Genomic DNA, 16370 nt, shown 5'->3' with positions numbered 1-16370 from the left:
ATGCCCATGGACAAGAAGGCAAACACCCAATCCAAGCCCTTCAGGCTGCCGCCCTTAGTGAACAGGCCACAGGTGAGGGATGGGGCAGGAGGGAGAGGCCGGTGGTGGAATGGTGCCACGTGCAGCTGCTGTGGTGCCGGGGCTGGGGCTGCCAGCACTGTGGGGGCTGCTGTGCCGAGGCTGCCGCCCGCATCCCATGTGTCCTCCTCCTCCTCCTGCCTGCAGGTTGACCACAACCAGAGCCAGGCAGCGCCGCAGGGCAGCCAGCCCCAGGTCTTGTCCGGTCATGGGGTCAGGCTGCCACCGCTCGCCTGCCCAGAGAGCTCGCAGGCTGCTGGGAGCCACCACACACAGGTAGAGAGCCCGAGGAACATGGAGCCGAACAACTTCCCGACCCCAGGAGCTGCCGACGAGCAGGTGGGAGGTGCAGGAGGGAACAGTCAGGCCCGGCCCTGTAACACGCTGAGCCCCTGGGCTGTGCCCGGCCAACTGCCCAGGCATGTGGGGGTGCTCCCAGGAGTGGCCATGGGCCACAGGGGGACCAGCCCTCTGCCCCGCCGGCTCAGGAAGCAGGGAGGCAGCCGCCTGTGGGGCTGAGCGCTGCCCTGGGGCTGGCAGGGGAGCCCGGCCACAGCTGCTCATCCAGCTGGGGCGCAGGACCAAGGGCCACGCTTACACGGCCTCTCTCCTCATGGGCGTCTCTTGCAGATGGACGGCCAGGCACACAGCAGGGAGCCCTGCAACCCAGCGGAACTGCCCTGCACGAGCGTGCCCCGGGACAAGACAGCCCATCTGCCAGCCCTGCCGCCTCTCCACAGGCCCGCAGCGGCACCCGGACCCGCACGCACAGCTTGGCCACCGGCACCTGCCAGGCCCTGCTGCAGGCTGTCTCCTCTGCCAGCAGCACCTTCTGCACCTGTGAAGGATACAGCCAGGTGCGACATTGTCACTGGAAGCCAGGGACTTGGCCCGCAGCTGGTGCAGACAGCAGGGAGGACTGTCCTGCAAGCACCAGAGGACAAAACAGTGGCCTTGGTGAACAAGGAAGAACGGGAAGATGAGAGAAGCAAAGAGAGGTCCCAATTGGAAGACATCACCATCCGCACCATCTGGGTCAGCCCCTCGCTCCAAGACTGCTTCCAGGGCCCCCATGCACATCCCCAGGAAGGGTCTGACTGCCCCAGCAGCCCAGGCACAGAGGTGGAACCAGGGGCAGAGAACCCGGCACCCGCCCAGCACAGCCCCACAGCCGACAATGTAGCTCTGTCGGTTGCTGTCAAGTGCATCGTCAGTGAGGTTGTGCACAAGGTTCTCACTGGGCACCAGGGACCCAGCCAACAGCCAGCAGTGAAAGCAGGGAAGACCATCCTGCAAGTTCCTGAAGACAAGCCAGAAGCCTTGGCCAAGAAGGAAATCTGGGAAGATGAGAGCAGCAAAGAGTGCTCCCAACAGGAAAATGACAGCATCCACACCATCTGGGTCAGCCCCTCGGTCATCGAGCACGACCAGGATGCCCGTGCAAATCCCCAGGAGGTGTCTGCCTTGGCCAGCACGATGAACACAGAGGCAGCACTAGAGGCAGAGAGCCAGGCTCCTGCCCAGCACAGCCCCACAGCTGACAATGTAGCTCTGTCGGATGCTGTCAAGCGCATCGTCAGTGAGGTTGCACACAAGGCTTTCACTGGGCACCAGGGACCCAGCCAACAGCCAGCAGTGAAAGCAGGGAAGATCGTCCCGCAAGTTCCTGAAGACAAGCCAGAAGCCTTGGCCAAGAGGGAAATCTGGGAAGATGAGAGGAGCAAAGAGTGCTCCCAACAGGAAATCAACAGCATCCACACCATCTGGGCCAGCCCCTCGGTCATGGAGCACGACCAGGTTGCCCGTGCAGGTCCCCAGGAGGTGTCTGCCTTGGCCAGCATGATGAAAACAGAGGCGGCACCTGAGGCAAAGAGCCAGGCTCCTGCCCAGCACAGCCCCACAGCCAATGATGTGGCTATGTCAGATGTTGTCAAGAAAATGGTCAGTGAGGTCGGGCACAAAGTTCTCACTGAGCGCCGGGGACCCATCCAACACGCAGCAGTGAAAGCAGGGAAGGCTGTCCTGCAAGTTCCTGAAGATGAGCCAGAAGCTTTGGCCACGAGGGAAATCTGGGAAGATGAGAGCAGGGAAGAGTGCTCCCAAGGGGAAAACGAAAGCATCCACATCATCTGGGTCATGGAGCACGACCAGGATGCCAATGAAGGTGGCCAGGAGATGCTCCGCTGGCCCAGCACAATGGGCACAGAAGTGGCACCAGCGGCAGAGAGCTCGGCTCCTGCCCCGCACATGCCCACAGCCAACAACACAGCTCTGTGGGACACAGTCCAGCGCATGGTCAATGAGGCCGTGTGCAGGGCTGTGGCCCAAGGAATCGTCCAGCAGCCAACGGAACAGCGGGACCTTGCTCAAAGCATGGATGTGGAAACGGCAGCACCAACGACTGCAGGACTTGAAGCCACAGAGTCTCCCTTGGCTGGGCAGCCTGAGGAAGAGGCCAGCACAGCCCCTCTTGTCCCAGCTGCACATAATGAAGGGGAAAACATGGTTTCTCCCATGTCTGGAGACTATCGAGAAGGGGCCATGGTCAGCCTGGTAGCGCCTGAGGAAGATGCGGCTTCTTCACTGCCTCAACAGCCTCCGGCAGACGCTGGCACACTCAATCTTGCGCCAGCAGCAGACGACAAAGGACATGCAGTGGCTTCTCCCTTGGCTCGGGACCTTCCGCATCAGGTGAGCTGGCTGTGTGTTGCCAGCGCCAGTCATCCCAAGTCGCTGGAGATCGGCGCGGGTGCCTGGGGTGTGTTCGGCAGGGAGACGCCTGGTGGTCCCCGTGCCATCCCACTGACATGCCCTCTATCCCCTGTGCTCTCGCTGTCTTCACGCAGGTGGCCTCCCACCACAGATGTGACACACAGCCCTGCTGCAGCTGCAGGGACGTGCCCGAGGATGGCCAAGGTACGTCCCCAAGTCGAACACCATTCCAGTGAGGGCCGGGCTGGCCCGGCTGGCCCAGTGAGAGGCATCTGGGCCAGTCCTGCAGCACTGCGCGCACAGGAGGCCACTGTCTGTTCACCCCTCCCTGAGAGAAGCCCTCAGTGCCGGGGACAGGTAGGGGTTGTCACTCGCCTGCTGTGCCACTCACCTACAGCTCTCATGCCCCCACAGGCGTCAGCAGCCTCCCACACGCCCCTGCTCAACAGCAACAGCCTTCCCTGTTCAGGAGGGCGCTTCGGGCTCCGTGCAGGGCTTTCTGTTGTAGCTGCACTGTGGGAGAGCAAGAGGATTAGAGCCCAGTTGCCAGTGCCAGACAGGTCCCCAGAGATGGCAGCTGGTCCTAAGCCTGCCAGCATCCACAGTGAACGGCTCAGGGCAGCACGTGATAGATGGGTGCATGGACGGCAACCGCGACATTCACCTGCCCTGAGGACGTGGTGCTGCTGGGCTCTCCTCAGCCTTGGACACTTTCTGCAGCCAATAAAGATTGCAGTTTTCCTCCCATGCTTGTCTGTGCCTGGTCCACCTCAGGAGAAACACGGGTGCAAGCAATCACTGCCCTCGGGGTGTCCCGGCATTGGTTGCGGGGAGCCCTAGGCTGGTGCTGATGCAAGCCTGCAGTCTGGCTGGATCCCTCTCAAGCTCTTGTTCCACTTGCCTGTCTCCGATTCAAGTCAAGGACTTTAAACACTTGAGATCTATTTCCAATTTGGCCTCTTTGACCTAATCCCTGCACCATACGGCATCACCTTGGTCTCACAAGGAACCTCCCCATTGCGGGGGCATTTCTGAGCACCTACACGAGGCTATTGCCCCTCCATTTTTAAGACCCTCCTCCACAGCACTGGTGCTCTCCCATCCACAGCAGCAAGGACAGCGAGCAGGAGTCATGCCCAGTACAGACATGCACCTGTGAAAGATACAGCCAGGTGCAATATTGTCACTGGAAGCCAGGGACTTAGCCCGCAGCCGGTAGAGACAGCAGGGAGGACTGTCCTGCAAGTGCCAGAGGACAAAACAGTGGCCTTGGTGAACAAGGAAGAACGGGAAGACGAGAGAAGCAAGGAGAGGTCCCAACTGGAAGACATCACCATCCGTACCATCTGGGTCAGCCTCTCGGTGCAGGACTGCTTCCAGGGCCCCCATGCACGTCCCCAGGAAGGGTCTGACTGCCCCAGCAGCACAGGCACTGTGGCAGGATGCAAACCCCCCTCTCTCCCCTTCCTTCCTTCCTTCCTTCCTTCCTTCCTTCCTTCCTTCCTTCAGTATGGAAGGAGTAGACACATCTCCCTCTCTGCTCCTTGAGGCTAACAGCTTCTTTTGTTTGGCCCCAGAGCACCCTGGCCAGGGCCATTAGGAGAAGGGAGTGCCGAGGTGCCAGGGAGCCGCTGGACACCCACGGCCAGTGTGGGGGATTTTTGGAAGCTTCAGGGGCACCCACAGCCAGTGTGGGGGTGCAGAGAAGCTTCTGGAATGCCTACAGTCAGATCTGATCAGCCAATAAAAACCAGGACTCTCGTCGAGACTCCGCCCATTTTCGCGGGTCTCTTGGAGCACAAGTGAGATGCTGCCGCCGAGACCCCTCCCCGCGATGGAGACTCCGCCTGCCTTGCCGCCACGTGTGCGGGGGTTTCCTTATGGCCGTTTGCTTAAAGTTAGTGCGGGGTGTGCCTAAACTTGATCTCCAAATAAAGGAAGTTTTGCGGCGAAACAAACGCGTGGGCTTTTTAAGCGAACGCCCCTCCGCCCCCCCGCTTCTCAACACTGAAAACCGTGTTCATGAAATAGAGAGGACGTGCGCCCGCTCATTGGAGACGTTTATGTGCTTTGTGCGGCCCCGTGTGCCGAGGGTGATGGAATATTATTGAGTGGTAGTTCGGACGCTTCCCCACCCCCTGCCGAGGGATCCGGTATGGTGGCGCTGCGGCCGGTTCGTGGGAGCCTTGGTGGGTTCGCTATAGCTGGCCGCTCCCCTCCCGACCGGCCGGTCCCGAGTGCCCATCGCAGTCGAGACCGCGACTTGTCCCCAGCCGCGGTGTCCAGACGTTCCCCGCTCCGTACCGGCAACTCGGAGGGTCCGGCATAGCAAAGCCCGACCTCGCGAGTGCCGGCGACCGCCCCGGGACTGGCGGCGCGAAACGGGGCAGCCTGAAAGGGCCGCTAGGAATATATGTCCAGTACGGGCGTGACCCAAAAAACGGAGGCAAACTTCCCGCCGTAAAGCTTCTAGCGCCTGTCCGCGCACCTCCTCCCGGCTAGCCCCGCCCCCCGCCCCGTTCCTGGCATCTAAATCCTGGTGGTGTGGGGCGGGGCAGCCCGGCCTTCCCCGGGTTGGCCACCTCCCCCCGCCCCATTGCGGGCGGGAGCGCCCCCCCACTCTTTCAAACTGAAGAAAAAAAAGCCGCGGCTTGTGGCCAGCAACCCCGCCCCGGCTCAGTGCTCTCTGAGGGTCAGAGGCAGCTCCCATTAGGACCCGGCAATATGCCTCAGCACTGCTGCTTACTAAAAGGAGCTGTTAACATTACTTGCTATCAAAAATTAACCGGCACTCCACTGCAGCTAAATGGGGCATTATGGAGGTCATTAATGATTTTGATAAAGCGTCAATAACACGCAACAACTCGATAAAGACCTGCTCCCAAAACACAAGGTCCAAGAGATACTTTCTGCTCAGAACCTTCTGAGCTAGTTTAACATGTTAACTATGAAAGCCCGGTTCCGAAGGGACCGAGGTCTGTTTTTGTGTTTTCTTGCAGGGCAAAGGAAGATGACGGGATGGAAAAAGATCCAGCTAACACCAGCAAGCCATTCAGAAGGAAGGCAGTCACAGGAATGGAAACACTAATGAACTGTGACTGATGTTTGGACTCAATAATTATCTCGGGCAATTTTTTATTGTTGTAATTACTTCAATTCTATTGTTGATTGTTATTAATAACTGTTTTGTGGGGGTAAGTCAACACATGAGATATGGTGATCCACAGTGGACATTAAGGCACGCCAGCAGAAGTGTCCCCTTTTTACTTTGGAGGCAAGAGGTGACTGCAGGACCACTCAAGTGTCAGAAAATGCCTGTAGTCACAGGGTGGATTGCAGCAGGATGCAAACCCCCCCTCTCTCCCCCTCCCTCCTTCATCATGGAAGGAGTAGACACATCTCCCTCTCTCTCTGCTACTTGAGGCTAACAGCTTCTTTTGTTTTGCCCCAGAGCACCCTGGCCAGGGCTCTTAGGAGAAGGGAGTGCCGAGGCGCCACTGAGCCGCTGGGCGCCTGCGGCCAGTGTGGGGGATGTTTGGAAGCTTCAGGGCACCCCACAGCCAGGGTGGGGGTGCAGAGAAGCTTCTGGAATGCCTACAGTCAGATCTGATCAGCCAATAAAAAACAGGACTCCCGTCGATACTCGATCCATTGTCGCAGGTCTCTTGGAGCACGAGTGAGATGCTGCCGTGGAGAGCCCCCCTCCCCGGGATGGGGACTCTGCCTGCCTTGCCGCCACGGATGTGAGTAAAACTTGTCCTCGCAGAAATGCGAGTGTATCTATACTTGCCGTGCACATTTGCACGTGTAACTTTCCATGCTCAATATAAGCAGGTGTAAAATTAATCCTCGCATAATCGCAAGTGTATTTTCCTCCCGTGCTTCCACATAAGCACGTGTAATATTCCGTGCACATTTGCACCTGCCAGGCCCTGCTGCAGGCTGTCTCCTCTGCCAGCAGCACCTTCTGCAGATGCTGCCAGGGGCGCTGAGACAGCAGTCAGCATGGCAGACAGCATCCTCCGGCAGCCTGTCCCACCAGCTCAGCCTCACCCAGCCACAAGGACAGTGAGCAGGAGTCATGGCCAGTACAGATGTGCACCTGTGAAGGATACAGCCAGGTGCAATATTGTCACTGGAAGCCAGGGACTTGGCCCGCAGCTGGTGCAGACAGCAGGGAGGACTGTCTTGCAAGCACCAGAGGACAAAACAGTGGCCTTGGTGAACAAGGAAGAACGGGAAGACGAGAGAAGCAAAGAGAGGTCCCAATTGGAAGACATCACCATCCGCACCATCTGGGTCAGCCCCTCGCTCCAAGACTGCTTCCAGGGCCCCCATGCACATCCCCAGGAAGGGTCTGCCTGCCCCAGCAGCCCAGGCACAGAGGTGGAACCAGGGGCAGAGAACCCGGCACCCGCCCAGCACAGCCCCACAGCCGACAATGTAGCTCTGTCGGATGCTGTCAAGCGCATCGTCAGTGAGGTTGCGCGCAAGGCTCTCACTGGGCACCAGGGACCCAGCCAACAGCCAGCAGTGAAAGCAGGGAAGACCGTCCTGCAAGTTCCTGAAGACAAGCCAGAAGCCTTGGCTGGATACCTCTCAAGCTCCTGTTCCACCCGCATGTCTCCGATTCAAGTCAAGGACATTTGAGATCTATTGCCATTTAGGCCTGTTTTACCTAATCCCTGCACCATACGGTATCACCTTTTTCTTACAAGGAACCTCCCCATTGCGTGCATGTTTTGGAGCACCCACATGAAGCAATTGCCCCTCCGTTTTTAAGACCCTCCTCCACAGCACTGGTGCTCTCCCATCCACAGCAGCAAGTGCAGTGCTCTACCCCGTTTGTGTGTCCATCCCCAACAGTGCGTAATCGAGGCTTTTGTTCCAGTCCCACCACCAGAGATTCCTGCTTCCCTTGGTCTCTTGTTTCACAGCCATGTCAATGATCTGCCAGAAGCAATCACGAGCCTTGTGCCTCTCATTCTGTGGACCACTGCACATCTCAGAGATACCAGTAACCCCTTCCCTTAGGGGTTGCTGCATGGCAGGGTGCTAAGCTCTTTCATGGCTTCTCTCAAATAGTGTCACCTGATTTTTCTTCACAGCTGATGAGGATTTTCTCAGTGCTGCCCATTCAGGGTCGTTTGCTTTTGAGACTGGAGGTCCTATGTCTGCTCTGTTTCCTCTAGCCCAACTGTGAAGCCCTGGAACAGCTGCACCGTGTGTCCTTCTGCTGTTGCTTGACTTTTCTTTCTCCGAAGTTCAGCTGTTTGCTCCTCTACCACAGGGTCTAGCTCCTGGAATTGCTGAACTCCAGCTTGAGGAGCAGCAGCAGCAGGATCTTGCCCCCTTGCTGGAAAACTGAGCCATGATCCATCCACCTCTGCGCAAGGATCTGATGCACAAGGCTTCCGAAAGCACATCCAGGCTCTTCTTTAATCTGCTCTAAAATCAGTGATGTTCCTTGGGATGACTGTGAATACACATGCACACTTTGTGGGTACTCACACCCCCCTTCTGAGCTGCATGCTTTATACCACCTCTTGCTTTGATGCAGCAATAGCACTTCCAGTTTTTTCCAGTTTTATGCTAATAACCAATCAGTAACAACAACAAAACCCCACAAAACAAAACCAGAAGACCTTTCCGTTTAAGTCTACAACATTTGAACCCTTTTGTTCTTTTTCCTGGACTTAGGTTACCCCACAGACATCAGTTGTTTTCTTTCTTGTGCAGACATGTCTTCCTGCTCAGCCAGATAACAATTTGCTTTACTTTCATGTGGGTGTATGGGTTTGTGTTTTCCCTTGCCATATCTGTGAACAATGTAGCAAAGATCGGTGTTGCGTATCCTCATTCACTTTCTTTTTTTTGGCTCATTTTGATGATTGTCCCATACCAATACTAGCTGCTTTTCCAGTCATATTTAATCCCCTTTGTGGCCACCTCCACTTTTGCTGGAATTAAATGGCCTGATATCCTGCCCTAGTTTCCATGTTACAACTGATGGGAGGATAATCAGAATTCATCTGTATTTTTTTTCCTCTTTGCTGTGCCCCTTTATCTCATTTATTCTTCATCTAGATTGGGAATGTCTTCAAGTCCTTTCATGACTATTGTTTTTTCCACATGTCCAAGCTCAAACTGAGAATTAGAAAGCTTCCAGGGCTGATTTTACTTGGCCAGCATTTCCATCACATTTCTCTTTTTAACCTTTTGAGAGCATTTTCTGCAGTTTTTGCCTTCCCAGCGGATCAGAGAGGAAACCAGAGGCAGCGGGAGGGCTCACCAGGAGCCAGCCCCAGGATGACCCTGCACTGGAGACGTGCTTAGGCCCTTTGCAGAGGCTTAGACTAGGAGCAAGGCAAATTAATTTTAGTCAAACTGAAATCTGATTGCTGTTGGGGTCAGCAGGGATAATTCTGTCCTCTGGGCAACGTGAACTTTACGTTGTGACTTTTGTGGTCTCTTACAGTACAGCTAACTCTGGGAGGGTTTGGTTGGTTTGAGTGGGGGGCATGGTCTGAGCTTCTTAAAATTTGTTGCAGTTCTTGGTGTCTTACTCATGTAAAACTGGGGAGGAGGAGCATGGGTTTGTACTTCAGATGGCAAACTGAAATTATGACTGGTATCTCCCCTCCATGTTAGAAGGAATCACAGATTCTGCCAAGCCACATTACACTAACTAGTCTAGTAAGCCAAATGCTCAGCATTATTACAATCTTCCTTTTAGGCTGCTCAGATTAATGGAACAACTTCTCATTCAGAGAGATCAGGTACAGATCCCTAGTGACTACACTGATTTGACTCTGCTTTTGCGTAGTACAAATTACAGCAAAATATCATTATTAATTTCAGCTGTCCCCTGTTCTGGCAAATTATCATTCCTCTCTCAAAATGGATATCTCAGCTGGAGACCTTAATTTTACCATTTTAGTGTAAAAAATCCCCACTGTGTCCTCCCTCCAAATTAGCAGTCTGTGATTTTCCTGGGCAAGTCTGTCCTTAGGTGTAGTGCTATGACTTATGCTTGACTAATATCCCCTGACTAGACAGGGCACCAGAACATACCTGAAGTTTCTCACCAGGTCCCTGACTGCCTGCTCAGGAGTTAGTCACTTCCTCCACAGCCTGTAGGAAAGACAGTAAAATTAAATAAAATGTTGCTCTATTATAACAAAGCTTGTAATCAGTGGCTCACCACTCACACGTACACTGAATTAATCTATCTCCATGTGAAAACTGCCCAGGCTGCAGGCCAGGGTCAGATTGTGGTGTCAATACAGCCTTTGCTTGGTTTCTTGGTGTCACCTGGTAAGCTCCTGAATTAACCAAGAAATGTCATTTCTAAATGTTGCAGTCAGCCTCACTGCCCCAGTGCTACATTTCAAGCTGCCCATACGGAGCCTTTCCCTTCCCACATCCAGGGAATTGTCTCATATGGCTCAGTGCAGAGTACGAATTAAACATGAAATCATCAGAAAAATGGTGTAGTGTCTTTTGTAGGGTGGCCGATGGGTCAGCAGTGATACCCCCATGGGAAATCTGAGGAAAAGCAGAGCTGGCTGGGGCAAGGGAGGTCAGCCTGGGGTGGTTCATTCCAGGTGATGCCATCCAAAGCCCTACAGACACACTGAGGCTGACGATTATCTGAGCTTGTTCTTTGAAAATACGGCTTTCAGATCACATTTTTTAAGTACTATTTAAGATGCTAATAACTTGCTACAAGTTAAACCAGTCCTGACTAAGTTACCTTCTGATACTTTAGTCTCACTCGGACATCGTGGCTTTGCCGCCAGTGCTATTCCTGTGGTGTTCGCTGGCTCAGTGGCAGTAAGTATTAGAAACTGGAAATTTTGGTGAGGTTTCAGGGACAGCAAGGACTTTAGAACATGCGTGTTGAAATGCTCTTGCACCTTCTGCTGAGGAAATGACAGTACTTGAACCCTTGTAACCTAGACACTGGCCCCATATGGGCATCCCTGTGCCACCCCTTGGATACCGGACCCCTGCCCTGCTGACATGAGACAACAACTTGGTCTTTGGGCTCGCTCTAGCATCAGCCTCTTTGCTAAGTGAAGGGAAAAGGCTGCCAAAGGAGAGGCCCACGCCTGTCCACTAGAAACCATCCCAAGATCAGCAACTAGTGTCACAGAGAAGTGACACTGTGCAGCGCTGGGCAGTCGGCCCGTGGCAGGGTGATGGGCACTGCCTTTCCGCATCATACAGAGTCTGCTGGCCCTGTTCCTGTCCCATGTGAGACCGGTGTTGGCCACCTCACATGGACACTCTGGTTCCTCCACTTCTCCACTTTGGTCTGCTGCCGCCTTAACTTCTGTCACCACCCTGCACAAACCACTGCACTGTCTCCTAGCTCTTGGGGAGAGTTTGTGCTTTACAGTCTTACTGTAAAATAACTAGAATCAGGCTTCTAATATCAGGATGTTTCTCTAACAGGCTTCTGTGCTTTTGCTATAATCATTCCACATGCTCCTCTGACAATTTCTGTGACCTCATTTCTCAAAAAAAAAGAAAAAAAGACAACTCCCATCGTCCCTCAAGTCTCAGTAGAGCTCTCTGCACGCTAAAGGAGAAGCAGAGGCTGCCAGTTCTCTCTCTTGAGCTCTTACACATGTTTGTTAACCCTCAGGGTACAATGGATGCTGAGAATTACTCTTTCGTAACATTTGTTTGGCTGCCAGAAAGGAAAAATGATTAGCAGCTCAAAGGTTACATTGCTGTATTTTGTGAGAAAAGCCCTTGTCATGGGCTGTCTCTGTTTTGCTGACTGCAGACGTGCTGCCGCAAAGCTCAGCTGCCCGCGAGGCACTGGGGCACTCTGCCCGCCCGGGTGCGCTGCTCCAGCTCTCCGTCCTGCTGCTCGCGGTGCAGTGTTGGAGATTTCCACTGCTGCCCTGCACACACATCTCCTCTTCTCCTCCCATGGAGAGCAGCCGCCAAACCTTGCAAGTGGTGACCAGACCTTGCGAGGCCTCATCTCCCACTTCACCTGTATGACTGCGACCGGCTTCGCACGGCGCATGAACGACTCCCTGCTGCAGGCAGTGCCACTTCTGTACCCTCTCCAGGGACTTCAGTATCTTAAAGACAAGTCAGATACTGAGTTTATGAGGTACAGTTAATGTTTTAAGAAAGGGATTTAAAACAGCTTGCTGAATTAATAACTACCATTATTGTTTCCCTTATTAGCCTCTTTCTTGGAGGCGGAACTGTTTGGATAGGATTTACCTCTCTTTGCAGCCCAGGGAGCTCAGGAACTGGGTACCATAAATAGCTTTGCTAGCCCCCTCAAGGACCTCGGAGCAGGCTGCAGTGACCATGAGATGCTGAAGCCGTTGTGTCCAAGCAGCGCCCACGCCCTACGCATCCCCAACAGCTGCTGGCATGGGGTGTCTTCTAGGCAGGCGGTGGTGGGATCCAGCCCCTCACACAGCTCCTGCCCCTCTCTACCTCCAATCCCAGCTCCATAGCACCTCTCAGAAACACTCACCCAGCCTGACCGCCTCTGCCATGGCATTCGAGCTTGTATTTCACAGCTGGGGGACTCTGCCAAGGACAAGCCAGGTCAGCCAAGTTCATTAATGTATTCCTTCATTTTGCTGTCTGAGGCTCCTCTCCTCTGTTCCACAATGAGGGGGCTGCTTTAAATTGTCTGTGCACTAAGATATACATGTACCTGCCTTGGTCTAGGCATTTTGCAAGGAGAAATTATTCAGAAGGGTAACTGAAAACTTCTGGCCCCGCATTGAAGCCTTCCTCGCAGACTGGCACTGTTGTATCACAGATGCTTACTCTGTTCATTATGTTGATGGGTGTTAGCAACGAAGTTTGAACTTTGTTCAGATTTTCCCTGAGTCTGGCAGTATAAGAGCCAAAGCTCTGATCTGGGTTCAGGCTGGTTGTTAGGTACAAATGATCTGTCAGTCCAGTTTTTTTCCTCTGCTGTCTCCCTTCACCAATAATTTGCTAAAGAACAGAGATTTGCTGTCATCTCATCTTGTCAGTCGGCATCCTTCCAAAGTCACTTCACTGCTGATGAGGAGCTTCTGTTTGTTCCCCTCTCTGCAGAGAGCTGATGATCCTGCAGGGCAGCATCACGATTCCCTCTGGGTGAGCTCTCTTGTGCTCTCCTCCAAAAACAGCCACAGTGCAACCCACTTCGGGAACATTCAGAGGTTGTTCATACAGACTGGAAAGACGTTTTTCTGTCGGTCAAGAGATGATGCAGCCACAGAGCCAGGCCGAGGCAATCTGCTGGGAAGTTGTCAGGCTGGTCCAGGGAGTATTATCTACTGGGCAGAGCTCCAGACTGGGAGGCAGTGGGCACGGCCCCAGCTCTGCCTCTGGGTTTTGGCAGGATCTTGGGCAAAATGGATCCTAACCCTATTTTTCATTTGCTAAAGGGAAGAGGAAAACATTTCCCCAGCAGAGTTAGGTGTTAGATTGTTTCATGATCATAAAGCCTTTGCTATCCTTGAATCAAAGATCTGTTAAGTGTTTTAAAGGTTGTTATAATTTGTGGGATAGATGTTAATTTTCTGTGCACAGTCTACACAGAATATGGACTCTCTTATTTGGGGACTAGTATTAAATGCTCCCTTGTAGGTGCTGTCAGAAGTTACCTTTAAGCCACATACACACACTGATTAGAATATATCGCACTTCAAAAGCTTCTTCATATCTCAATAGACCTTCTCTTCTTGACTCACCTCATGAGAGACTCATTTACGTTAAATCTAAGCCACATCAGGGTCTGGATTTCTCATGCAAATGTGTCTTGGTAGTAAAAGCAAAGCCCCTTGTGCTCTCTGAATGAGAATCACTAATTCTCCCCTTCACATCATAAATCCCAGGGCATGCCCTGAATCCCAAATAATTTGGATTTAGAAAGAAATGAGGAGCACAATTCTACCTTTGAGAATTTCAATTTCTACCTCAGCTTGCCTACAATTCTCCGTTAAAAGAGGGCACTGGAGACTTTGCAAATCCCTCTATACAGTGTGAGCACAGTTTGAATGGGTGCTACATTCTCTTGGCACTGCCCAGTCAAATACGCGAGCCCACCCTGTCCCATGTGGGCAGGGTCTGTACCACCCGCACTCAAACGTTGCTCTGCTCAATGTGAGCGGTTCAGCAGGAGCTGTCGGTGCTCTCACTCCAGCAAACCACTTTGCACGTCCACAGTGAAAACTTGCAGCCAGGAGAACACTTACCACCCAATGCTGTGCACAAAGGAATTTACAGGCTTAAACTGTAAAACTCATCTAGTATAAAATACGTTGTTTTGTGTTTGTCCTGAAGAAAGCTCTTAAAATGTTGTAAAGCCAATTACTCTCTATCAAAATGAATTAGAGGAGCTGTTTATAGAATACCTACCGTGAGAACCTGGCTCAGCTTGACAGACTGTATTTTTGTTTATTTATTATTTATTCGCTTGCTGCTTGGTCTGTAGCTGTACAATGATATTGCAATGAAGAGAAAATGCTGACAGGTCATGTTCTGCTTCTATTGGCAGTGTTACTGTTTTATATTTAAATGACAAACATCCTAGCAAAGCTCAGTAACTTTATCTTTCCTTCTTTTCAAACATTGTTTTATACTTCTTTAGAGCAGCCTTATTAACCTCTGAATTTCCCCAGTGGTATTGAAATGACCAAATGACTCCTTGAGGTTAAGTATTGCAAAGCTGTCCTTCCTTCACCATCACAAATGCTTCATGCCATTTCTTTAGGGAAGCAAAGAACATTTCAGAACATTGTTATCTGTGTTTGCAGGAATGTGACATGCCATTACTTTCCATTTTCAAATTTCACTTTGCTCCTGTAACAAGGTATTCCAAAATCCTTTATTTTTAACACTCGCTGTGCTAACCAGTGCCAAAATGGAACTGTTTCAATCACTATTATTTATGAAATTACAAAAACGTAAATACTTTCAAGACCATGGAAGGTACTTTTACGTGTTTTTCATGATTTTATAAGTACATAGACCAATAGTGATGACATTAAACAATCATTGTAATGTTCAGGTACTCATTTTCCTCCTGACCTGTGTGACGAAGGGCCTGCTGGCTTCACCTTGGTGCGGTTCTTCCAGCCCTGCTGCTCAGAGCAGTCATTAGTTCTCACAGTCCTGACTAACTAAAGCTGGTAATACAAGAACTGATGACCAGGACTAACTCCTATGGACTTTTGATAAGATCTGACTCCTGCGTGGCTTCATGTCTTTGGAAAGACAGGCTCTGGCTGTTATTGCACTGCTCAGCAGACCACAAGGCTGACCCCCCCGGGGACGGTACCGATGCAAACTGATACCGCACCCAGCAACTACGTGTTGTAAGAGCTGCAGAACTGCTGTTGGGACAGTCCTCAACAGTAATGTTTGGTACCCGCTTTACTCCTGATGCTGGGCCACACTTAACTGAAAATGTACACATGGTAGAACAGGGCAATGGCAAAAGTGAGTAGTTTGGTTTTCTGAGAAGCCAGACCAGAAGCCGCACGCTGCAGGGATGGGATCCCCCGCGCTGCAGAAACCAGTCACCTCACCCACCCCAGCGGGGTGACCTGGTAACACTTAGGGCATTACATGTGAGTTTCAAGCGCACAGGACCAACAAAAAGCATGAGTTTCTACTTTGTGGGGAATTTCCAAAAACATAAAGCAGCAGCTTGCCTTTTTTTGTGTTTTCTCCTGTGGAAGAAAGCAAGAAAGTTTCCCATCTGACATGAAACTGAAACTTACTTTTAAAACTACCAAGATAAGGGTCCTGAAGCAAGTGAGCTGACAAGAAATGATATTTTTCTGGGGAACTTTGCCCAGCATCCAGTGAATAGTGGACATACACAACGCACTCATGCAAGAGCTGTCATTGTGCTGAACTGAATCTGTATTTCTGCCTGGGGAACCCTTGGACTCTGACTGCTCTCTTCTTCCTCTCCTTCCTTCACATTCCACTTATTTTGTAGTGTCCTGGTAACTTTGGAGACCCAGCATGAACCTCAAAGGAGGCACAAAATAAGAAGGCTGCACAAGAGAAGATGCACAAAATGCGGCATGGCGGTAGAGGTTTCTGGCAGATGGTATTTCTAACCAAGCTGTCCCATGGCCGCTGCCCATGGGGTAAGCTCCCAGTTGTCCAACATGATGAAAAAAGCCATTGTTCTCTCCTCTACCATTGACTTCCCAGGGAGATGTCACCACCAGGCTGACGAGCATTGAAGATGTTCTTGCTTGGAACCAGGACTGAGAGACCTGACAGCTGTTCTGCCATAATACTCACATTTATTCAGAGACTGAAATGGGAATAGCTGCTCCGAGGCTCTCCAGAAGGGCGCAATTCTAAAGGCTGCTAAATGCCATGATCTCTGCTGCTGAATGGTTCTTCCAGGCCCCTGCTCAGTAAAAGTATTTCTCACTGAATTAAGGGGAATTTAAGTATGCACTTACGCTTTTGGATGAACAGAGAAAGCCCGTTGAATCAAAGGCGCTACTGAGAGCAGAGCAGAAGCCCTTAAAAATTGTGTGGGTTTTTTTCCCTAAAAGTATCTGTTATTT

The 16370-nt window shown here is 52.0% G+C and overlaps 1 protein-coding gene across 1 annotated transcript; it reads left to right on the top strand.

The window, feature by feature from the left end:
* On the top strand, window positions 1-3528 carry LOC110357440 (uncharacterized). Its single transcript, XM_065077519.1, has 5 exons — window positions 1-72; window positions 226-417; window positions 709-2769; window positions 2925-2994; window positions 3205-3528. Exons 1-5 carry the CDS (start codon window positions 1-3, stop codon window positions 3324-3326), a joined length of 2517 nt encoding a protein of 838 aa, XP_064933591.1. The 3' UTR covers window positions 3327-3528.
* The last annotated feature ends 12842 nt before the right edge of the window (window positions 3529-16370 follow it).

This window comes from Columba livia, chromosome 12 (genome assembly GCF_036013475.1).
Source record: "Columba livia isolate bColLiv1 breed racing homer chromosome 12, bColLiv1.pat.W.v2, whole genome shotgun sequence".
In the NCBI taxonomy this organism is placed as follows: domain Eukaryota; kingdom Metazoa; phylum Chordata; class Aves; order Columbiformes; family Columbidae; genus Columba; species Columba livia.
The sequence above is the reverse complement of the archived record's forward strand: the minus strand, read 5'-3'. Positions and strand labels throughout refer to the sequence as shown.